The sequence below is a fragment of the Echinops telfairi genome, unplaced genomic scaffold, assembly GCF_000313985.2.
Source record: "Echinops telfairi isolate 266 unplaced genomic scaffold, ASM31398v2 ScPeMD7_26;HRSCAF=91, whole genome shotgun sequence".
Classification (NCBI taxonomy): Eukaryota; Metazoa; Chordata; class Mammalia; order Afrosoricida; family Tenrecidae; genus Echinops; species Echinops telfairi.
The window spans coordinates 4,598,035-4,608,667 of NW_022103923.1; the positions used below are offsets into that span (position 1 = coordinate 4,598,035).

Here is a 10,633-nt window from a genome sequence, read left to right on the forward strand (position 1 = left end):
AACGGACCTGTGAGAAACAGGAAAATGGCAAGAGTATGTCACAGGAGACTATTGGTCAAAACAAGCCTTTTAAAATGATTTGATTCTCTTCGGGGGCTGTGGTCCAGAACCCTACATTTTAAGAAAGCATGATAGTTGTTCCTGTTAAGTTCCTCACGGCCAGTTGGGGTGTCCCCACCAGCAAACTTTTTGGTATCTTCCACCTCACTCAGTCAGAAAATAAAGGAAAGGCCTTTTCACCATTGCATACACATAACCAGTTGCCACTTTGCCAGAGCTTCTAGCTCAGGTAATTCTAGTTCCGAACTTCAGAAAGAAGCTTCAGAGATCACAAATGTACATTCACCTCATTAAACAGAACAAGAACTTTTTGCGTTTCCTCCTCAGTGGAATTGTTTCAGAGATCATTTTTATTTCCTCTCACAAAATACGCTCTCAACATTAAAGTCTGTTACCTTTAATCCTGGCGCAGGATAAAAACCTTCAACTAGTTTGCTATTATCAAAAAGACTATAGGCACCATCCCGAATTGCTACAACGCCTCGACTCCGGCAGTATATGTCGATGCAATACATGTTCCTGAAGGCCAGTCTGATGTGGGTGGATGACTGTGGCAGAATAGAGAAGCACTGATAGGCAGTGTTGGTTCTCTGGGTCAAACCCAACATGGGCACGGTGGGAAGCTTGTTGATGGCATTTAAGGGAGCCTGAGTGTCAAATAGGACCTGTAAGGAAGAAACAGTGAGAGGTGTTGAAAGTTTCTACAAACTAGAACACCTCAGAAGTTCCCTGGTAAACAGTCCCACATAAGGCCATGCCCTTCCAGCATATTCCATAAAACTTCTTGGGGGGATGAAGGTAAGGGGGATGCAATTAGATCGCTGTATCCACTTTGAATTAAAGAAAATTCTCAGGGGGGAAAAGCAAAATATAACAACACAAAGGCCCTGTTCATTAAAACGCCAGGAAATCCACAGGACTTTTGAGTTTTGTTTGAGACCCTGGCATAGGTCGGGTCTTAAGTTTAAACAGAAGATAAACTCGATCACCTGCAACAACTGCACCACGTTTGGTGTCTTGTTGAACATCTCTTGAAGCTGGTGGAGGATGGTGTTGTGACAGTTACTGCAGCCTGAGTTTGGGCCAACAGTTCCTAATGAAATGTGAAATTTCTGATGTCCAGAATTCCATTGGATACTAATCTAAATAAAAGAAAACACATGTGCTTTAGATACTGAGAAATCAACAGATTTGGGGAGAGTTAAAAAAAAAATCTCCATAGCAAAAAGCCATGTTACTAAACTAAATAACATCTTTTTTGAAGGTAAAAAATAAGACTCAACTCCATAATTGCCGGTGTGCTGTTAATATGGACCAGTATATTATTTGAACATGTAATGTGCTAGATGGCCCACTTCTACTCCCAGGGGGTACCCAAAAGAAACCGGAAAAAAATTCCACTGGGCAGAGCTTTCCTAGTACACATTTTTCCCACTAAGCGAGCACTGAGCAACTCGCTCTGAGTTAGTGCACCCAGCAGCATTGCCTGGGAAGGTTCTCTCTGGTCACTGTGAAAATGTTTTTTGTAAAAGCAGTTTCACTCAAACCTTGTTTTTGTGATGGCTGACTTAAGAGAACACCATGTGGCTGTGAAGTTTTGTTTCCTGCTCTGGAAAAATGCCACAGAAACTATTGTGATATTGAACACAGCTTACAAAGACAACGCTATGGGAAAAACTCCAGTGTATGAGTGGTTTTCTCATTTCAAAGAAGGTGAAATGTCCATTGATGACAAACCTTGTTCTGGACGTCCATCAACTTCCCAGACAAAAATGTTGACACAATTTTTGCACTGGTGCTCGAAGACAATAACGGACCATTGAAGAGGTAGGGAAGTTACCTGGACTATCTTGGAGCTCGCTTCAGCGAATTTTAACAGAAGATTTGGGAATGAGAAGGGTCGCTGTGAAATTTGTGCCTCGGGTTCTGACCGACCAGGAAAAAGAGCTTTGAGTGGAAACATGTCATGCTTTGAACAAATGGCTCCTAAGCAACCCAGACTTTTTCCCCAAGGTCATTACTGGTGACAAGACATGGTGCTATTCTTAAGAACCCAAAAACCAACATCAGTCAAGCTAATGGAAGAAGCTGTCACCTCACCCAAAAAAAGCTCATCAAGTAAAATAAAAAAAATCAAGACAATTCTTTTTTTTTTTTTCATGTGAGAGGGATAGTGCATTTGGAGCTCATTCCACCAGCTCAGCTTTCTGTTTAGATTCTGAAAAGATTGCGCAACAATGTGCGACAAAAAAAAGGCCTGATTTGTGGCAGAAGGGGGACTGGTTTTGCCATCACAACAATGCAGCTGCTCATGCAGCCATGTCAGTGAGCCAGTTTGGGGCAAGACACAGCATGCCACTCTTGCCCCACACACCTGACTCACCTGAAATCACTCTGTGCAACTTCATTTTGTTTCCGTAAATGCAGAGGGACATCAAAGGACAGGGATTTGACAAAGTAGAAGAGGTGAAGGGAAATGAAAGGGAGGTGCTGTCAGTCATCCAAACAGATGAGTTTGAAAAATGTTTCCAAGAATGGAGTGGCAGATTTGACAAATGTATTCAGTGTAATGGAGAGTACTTTGAAGGTGAGACGGTTGTTTTATTTAAATTTTAAATACATACATAGCTTTGAGGGAAAAAAATTCCGGTTTGTTTTTTGGTGCCCCCTCATAAACAGGAACAGCATTGCAGAAAAAAATTATTTAAAATCTATCATTGGTCTTTATTTCTCTCCTTCCCGCCATCTCCCAGAACTTAAGAAATATCATCATCACCAATACCATCTATACCAAGGAGCACCTTCATAAATGGGAAGGTCTGCTTAACCGATTCTGAAATACGACAAAACACACTGTCATCTTCCTTAAAATCATTTTCCAAGCAGATTTGAAGTCAGTGAAGAAAAAGAGTACAAATTGGGGGGGGGAATATACTGCCTTATCAAAAAACTCTTCAAGGTCATATACCACAGCAATTAGGGCACTGCTTCCATTTCTGGCATAAATGGGTAAGGGAAAACATTATCATATACAGTAGCATATTTCGATCAATAAGATTTTTTAAATTCACCATACTGTCCATATTTTTACTTGAGCTCAGTCATTTTGAAACCGTTTTCTTATTGTAGGATTTGGTAACAATGGGTTGGTCCGCTAGGCACTTCGGCGTTTTCATTCATTCACAGACTTAGCGTAAGCTGTGTAAAGCTTATTACTTACTGAGCTTCCCTTGGTGGTTCCATAACACAAGATCAGTTTTCGATAATTATAAACACGGACTTCTGAGAAAATATTTAGATGAGCAGGTATCTCTAAACAATAAGGAAACAAAAGATTAAGATTATACATGCAAATTTTAAGAATCTAAACTTGGAAAAGAGAACATTTGGGATCTATTACACACTGAGGTAGGCAATTCTCTAAATACAGGCAATCATTGTGTAACTGCATATATTATCTTTGGTTCCATAAAGCTGTTGTGTTACTTTTATTTGTTTATTTAAATAGAGACAGACAACAGCTCTCTTTTTATTATTTCCCCCAGTGATTTTAATGAGTATGGTGGCACTGTTGGGTGTAAGACTTCAATGTCGGTGGTTCAAAACCACCAGATGCTCCTTGGGGTAAAGATAGAGTTATCTGCTCCCAGAAAGACTTACATTCTTAGCAACCATATATAAGGTCACTGAGTGGGAATAGATTCGATGGCAGTGGTTTGTTGCCGTTGTTTTCAGTGGTTTTAAAGACCTCAAAGACAGACTCTTGCAATACTGAACTATGAGTGGGATACAGAGAGAGGCGAGGCAGAGGCCATGACTTGCATGCTTTATCTGATGGGCAGGAGAATGGCGGCGAGAGGCCTGGGTTGTTGCTGCTCAGGTGGGTAGAACAGGCAGAGCTATGCACATCCTACTCTCTCCCTCCACTTCTGCTGTATCCCCCTGAGCAGGCACAGCTGGCGTTGCCTCCCATTCCTCTGACTTTTCTCAGCAGCTCTAGCAACAGCAGCAGAGGCACCTTGGAAGCAAACTTCCATAGGGTTCTTTTTGTTGGGGGAGGGGGGGGTGTCTTCCAGAGAAAACCAGCTAGACAAATTTTAAAAGAGCTCTAACACTCCTATATGATGTTCACACAACATCCAAATCACTTACAATGTCCTATCTATTTCACAGAACGTATCATGGACACTAAGCAACACATACCTGTATATTTGGTTAAAAAAAATGTAACAGTATAAATACATTGTATGTTCTATTACTATAAAAGGAGTCCTGAGTGGGGGGCAAGATATGCTGAGCAGCACAACTAAGCATAGAGGCTCAAAAACCTCACTGCCATCAAGTCGATTCCAACTCATAGTGACTCTCCAGGACAGGGTAAAACTGCCCCTGTGGGTTGCTGAGATTGTAACTCTACACGGAGTGGAAAGCCTCATCTGTCTCCTGAACATGGAGACTCCGGGGTTTCACCCGCAGGTCTGTTTCTTACAGCCAGGTGAACTGCTGCAAGCTATTTAAGTCTCTGACTTTTCTTTATTTGTAAAATAGGGAACACTAAAATACCTGTCTTTTTCTTTTTTTAATAAAATACCTGTCTTATAGAGTGACTGTGAGTATTAAATGATTTAACACAAGCAAACTGTTTAATTATACTGTGACATGTAGGAAGTTCTCCTTAAGTATTAATCATTATAGTACACCGATGTTATCAAAATTACTAGCTACATAAGAAACTTAATGGTGGTTGTCTCTAAGGTTAGAAACTGGAACCTGAACTGAAAGGAGACTTAATTTTTCATTGAGATATCCTTTTGAAAGAAAAAACGTTGACCATGTCCGTGTTTTCACCTTAAAAAGAAAAGGCCCCCCACCCACCCACCAAGGAATATTATCACATGTACCTGGTAAAGAATGTGCAAATTCCAGCACACACTCATATAATCGGGCAATGCTAGTCCAGTCATTAAGGAACATTTCAACCACTTTTCGACCACCAACGGGTTCAGACAACAGATTTTCATATGTCAGATATACATGCCTGGACGGCCCTATAGGAAGAAAAGAGAAAATTAATAACGATACCGGGGGGATAAAATGCAAAGGCAAAGTGGGCAAAATAACTCACCTTGCTCCCTGGTTGAAGTGCCATTAAGCGGGCAATTTGCAAACACTAGCTCTGCCACCCACGTGCGGTTATTTCTCCCTTGTAATCGGAAAGTGCAGTCAAGAAGCGAGCGGTCCAGGGTCTTTTGGGTTTCCTCACTTACACCCTTACATGGAGGAATTCTGGTGACGAAAGACAGCATGTGAAGAGCACTGCCCATCAAAAAAAGCATAACATGCACGACAACAGGCATGGTGAGACTAGAGCTTCAGTTCAAAGCCCAGTACTAAGTTCTGCAAAGGAAGGAAGGAAGCAATTCATAGCACCTGACCCACTCACATGTACGGAGGCTCAAAACGCACTGCCATCAAGTCGATTCCAACTCATCGTGACCCCAGAGGACAGGCTGGAACTGCCCCTGTGGGTTTCCACGACTGTAACTCTTCATGGGAGTAGAAAAACTCGTCCTCCTACAGAGGGGCCAGTGCTTTGTTTCAAACTGACCTTGCGGTTAGCAGGCCAACATATAACCCACTACTACCCCCACCGGGGTTCCCACCATGGATTAGGGCTCTCATTTGAACAAAGTGACATTTGCCTTCATCTTTGATCTTGTTATTAAAAAACAATGTAATGCTTCAGAATGAAAATCAAGGACCAGGGACAAATAACAGAAGTATGGGTGAAGGGAGACAATGGAAAGTGTAAGATACAAAATAAAAACAATATATCATTTATCGAGGGTTCATGAAGTTGGTGGGGGGGAGGGGCTCAAGCAGAAAATGTTTTGGAAATGATGATGGCAACATATGTACAAATATGCTTGATACAATTGATGGAATGTTATAAGAACTGTAAGAGCCCCCAACAAAACTATTTTAAGAAAAAAGAAAGAAAATCAAGGACCATTTCTCTTAGAACTCTATGGAGAACATCTCCAAGGAAAAGCTATGAGAAATAAGACTTGTAAACCCACTCTTTGAGGGCAGGATGCTATATAATGGGGCAAAAACAAGGATTGGAGTCAACGACCTATGCTTTAATTCTGCCTCTGCCAAATTTAACCTCCCTGAATTTCAGTCTCTCAACTATAAAATGGACATGATACTATCTTATGGCTGACTGATGAAAACAAAATATACTTAAAAAGCTTAGTGGGGTGGCTGATACAACAAGCATTCATGTCAGTTTTCTTCTACAGTAACAGCAAATCTTGCTCACTGACTGCTAGCACAATGGTCTGGAGTCATAATTCCTACTCCGCTCCCCTGCCCCGACGCTTCTGCTGTGTGGGTGACGTTCACTGTGATATGCAAACAGGAAGTTACATGAAGCAAAGAAAACCCAATGGATTCCATAAAAACCCCCTTGTGAGCAGGGGTGGGGGAACCTTTTTTCTGCCAAGGGCCATTTGGATATTTATAACTGCATTCATGGGCCACACTAGTCAAATATTTGATGAGTTCACATGTGATGGCTGGAATGGCTTTTCTTTGGCGAGGTGGGTGATGTTAACTGGGGTTGATGATTTCTCAGGCCTTATACAGCCCGTGGGTCAGATGTTCCCAACCACTGGACTAGAGGATCACAGTAAACCATCTGTTACTGGAAAATTAACTTGGGGGCGGAGAAGGCGGCACGGCAGCAACAAGAGCAGTATTACACAAGAGCTCAAAAGTAAACATTGTGAGCATGTTGTACTTCTCAGATTCCTATTTAATTTACTTAGGCCTGAAAGCTTAAAACAGTTTCTGGAGATGAATACATCTGCATGAGTAACTACATATTAGATCTGTGCAAGATATATAACCTTTAGAAACTCATTTGTTCAATTGTATATCCTCTCCTTCTCAAGTCTTAAAGAAAACAAAAGCCAGGAACATAAGAGGCTTTCCTTAGAAACAGATGTAAATTGAAGCTAAAAACTGAAGTGCTTCTTGCCACTGCTCCCGAGAGTGTCTAAGGCTGTAATCTTTACAAGTCAAGGAGGAAGTGTGGTTGGTGGTGTTATATGGAGGGGCTTGCATACGAATTCGAATGTGTGCGAATTGCTGAATGTGAAACTGATGATCTGCTCTGTAAACTTTCACCCAATCCATAATAAAGTCTAAAAATGAAACTGCTAAAAAAAAAGCTGCTGACCAAGTTATTTTTTAAATCTTGCAGAGTATGAAAAATATAACTAAGGGAACAGAACACATAAATGTTACTATCTGTATGTGCCAAGAGTGAAAAGAAAAAAAATGTTTTAGGCAGAATTCAAAATCAAAGTATTACATTTTCTTATTGATTTCCTTAAGATTATCTCTCCTCCTAAAAAATGTCTGCAGAGATGATGTTATGGTGAGTCAGCTGGAAAGAGAAGCTTTCTGGTACTACTTCGAATCTATCTACAGCAGGGTGGGGAATGTCTGGCCAATGGGCCACCTAAGGCCCAAGAAATCATCAGTACCAGCTAAAGTCACATGTCTCACCAAAGAGAAGCAATTCAGGCAGTCACATTAGGTATGCAGTAATTAAATGTTTGACCAAATACAGCATGCTAATTTTTAAGTTGATAATTTTGTATGGCCCATTAAATATTCAAATGGCTCTTGGCACAAAAAAGGCTCCTGCCACCCCTGATCTAAAGCAAGCACAAGGATGCATACGTGCAAATGCATGCATGTGCACACAGGGACACACATGCAGACAGGTACACGCACGCATGCACTACTATCCCTCAACTCCAGAATTTGAGTTTGCTCACCCTTCTCATCTTCCACCTAAGCAAAATGATTACTGACCAGCACATGCTAAAGCCCCACTGGCTCAAATGACAATGGTGACAAAGTCCAAGAATAATAATTCCTCATCTAACTTGTATTATTGAGCAGTATCGAAGAAACAACAAAATGCCAAAAAGAAAGCTGTGTTCTAGACCAAAAAAAGATGGTTTTTGAATGGTCTTCGAGCTTTGGAATAGCTTACATGGGGTCACTTTATAATGCGTATGTCTAAAACACAAGGTGGCTTCAAGTGTGTGGAAAAATTCCAGTCTCTTCATTTCATTTTCTCATGAACTTTCTGAAACCTCCTTGCTTTACTTTTAAACAACCTTTGAACTGCTTCTAGCCATTTAGAACCAAGTCCTCTGCCCATCTGCCTTGTATACTCTTTCCTGAGATCTAATCTACCAACTCAGCTCAGTTACCATCACTATGGTGATGGCTTTATCTGTATCTCCTATCCAGACCTGTTATCTGAGCTTGAAACACATCCCTGCCAGTACCTCACACTTAGCAAACCAAAACCTCATTGCCACCAAGTCAATGCTGATTCACAGTGACTCTATAGGACAGGGTAGAACTGCCCCTGTGGGTTTCTGAAACTAACTCTTTACAGGTGTAGAAAGCCCTGTCTTTCTCCCGTGAAGTCGATGGTGATTTCAAACTGCTGACTTTGTGGTTAGCAGCCCAACGCATAACCACTTGCCACCCAGACTCCTAGCAAAGCCCCTTCAAACTTACATCTCCTTTTGTGTCCCTTATCTAAGAAAACATTACCATCACCCAAACATTTGCCATACATAAAACTGAGTCATCTTGCCACCTACCTTCTTGCACATCTCTCACAACAATCAAGTCACCAATCCTTGAATATTGCTCTCCACCACCCTAGTCCACATTATCAACAACACTGGTGTGAACTATTTTGGTAAATGGTTTCTCTACTTCAGTCTTGTCCCCCTATTTATTCTCCACATTACTATCAAGATGAGCTTTCAAAAACACCCATCTGATATCAGGTTCCTGCTTAAAACCATCTGAGAGCTTCTTATTATTCTTAAGATCAACTCTAAATTTCTTAAGGACACTACCAAGCCCCATTAGGCTCAAGCCTCTCCCAATTACATCTCTAGCTTCATCTCTTCTACCTCCTGCTGGGTTAATCTTTTAGTTCCAAGATGTCATTTCTCTCTGGCCTCCAAGCCCACATTCCTGCTCCCATGCTCCCTCCTTTCCTCTGGCTCTGATTTCTCCTTCCGTCCCAGTACAATTGGTCCTTCTCTCAGGGATATGCTACCTGACTTCTGAACGAGCAGCTGCCTCTGCTATATGAACCATCACATCTGGAAAGGCCCTAACAGATCTCAAGCCTGACACATTGCTCCATAAATACCTGTGAAGTTAAAAAAAAAAAAATGGAGAGAGAGAAGACATCCCAAGATATCAAGTAAGGCTGGATCTTCACTTCCCAGGTCAAGGGAACCCTCTTCAGACCTTAACAATTCTGTGTGTGCATCAGGACATCCATAGGTTCTGAACTCTATGTGTCTCATGGAAGGAGAGCCACGTATGGCACCACATGAAACCAACCCTAAGCAGAGGCTTACTTTAGTAAGCGGATTGCATGACTGAAGCCATCGCCTTCCATTTGCACTCCTTGATGTGGGATCTCCAAATTGGACAACTGCAAAGAGAAAAGCACAGTGCATCACACCACCAGCTTTACAAAGGAAGCTATCCTCTCTAAGTACTATTATCTTTATTCTCGTGGAATCTGTTTGTCTGTCTGTTTGGGGGGGGACATCTATTCTTTGCCCACTAGGCATGAGCACTGCCACCGTTTCATTTCTTAGGAACCAATATCAATTTCGATGAAGTGACATTAAATTTCAGTGATGCTCAAAGCTGCCCAGATTCTCTCCTTGGTATGTGTGAGGGGGTGGGGGCTGTAGTGTGTGTGTGTGTGTGTGTGTGTGTGTGTGTGTGTGTTAAAGGCAAACAACATCCCCACAGGTGGCAAGCATTCAGAATTGGGAGTCGTGGATCTAATTTTTGCATCTAGACCAAAGTAATGTGGAATCAATTCTGCTGGGTTCAAACAAGGCAACTGTAAATAAGATGAGTTCGCTTTTCTTGTATTAATTCTAAAGCTGTTTTGTTTACTCGCAACAATGTTTGGAGTCACAACCCTAGCTCTGATCTAATCATGACAGTCTCTGTAGTTTGTAACATTTTTGAAACATATCTTGTATTTTGAACAAAATGAAGTGATTTCCCAGGTAAAACCCATGACAGGGTTTCCAATCTATGCATGTACCCAATGAGCTACCTTGCCCAACTGAAGGGTTCGGAAAATTAGTTTAATAGAAGGGATTGTGCCTCAAACTGTGCCCTTGAAGTTGAAGGTTACTAGGTTGCCCAAAAAGCCAACTGCCTTTGGCAGTTATTTCTATGTCTTTTATGACAGGCTACTTGTTGATACCCACTCTGTTGCAGGAAGGGCTCGAAATATGAGTGAACTCTGCTGTTTAGGCCTGGAAAGGGCAGCAATTTAGCAAATATGTGCTGACCAAAGAGACAGTAAGGGTTTGCGTTCAGAAAAATGCAAAGTGAGAAGGGCTGGAAAATGTTGCTATTATTCTATCAGTTAGCGATATAAGCATCTCTAGATGTTTGGTTATTTACATCTCAGGATAAATGG

General features: G+C 41.5%; 1 protein-coding gene and 1 pseudogene across 1 annotated transcript in view; both read right to left on the reverse strand.

Moving 5' to 3' along the window:
• MED14 (mediator complex subunit 14) overlaps nucleotides 1-10,633 on the reverse strand; it is an 81,236-nt gene that overhangs the window by 28,705 nt on the left and 41,898 nt on the right. Inside the window, exons 16-21 of the mRNA XM_004714569.3 lie at nucleotides 9,540-9,616; nucleotides 5,186-5,346; nucleotides 4,962-5,108; nucleotides 3,281-3,372; nucleotides 1,050-1,202; nucleotides 456-725 (exon numbers count right to left, since the gene is read on the reverse strand). Of these exons, the coding sequence (XP_004714626.1) occupies nucleotides 456-725; nucleotides 1,050-1,202; nucleotides 3,281-3,372; nucleotides 4,962-5,108; nucleotides 5,186-5,346; nucleotides 9,540-9,616 (900 nt within the window). The remainder of the gene's footprint in view (nucleotides 1-455; nucleotides 726-1,049; nucleotides 1,203-3,280; nucleotides 3,373-4,961; nucleotides 5,109-5,185; nucleotides 5,347-9,539; nucleotides 9,617-10,633) is intronic.
• LOC115869462 lies at nucleotides 4,122-4,177 on the reverse strand (annotated as a pseudogene).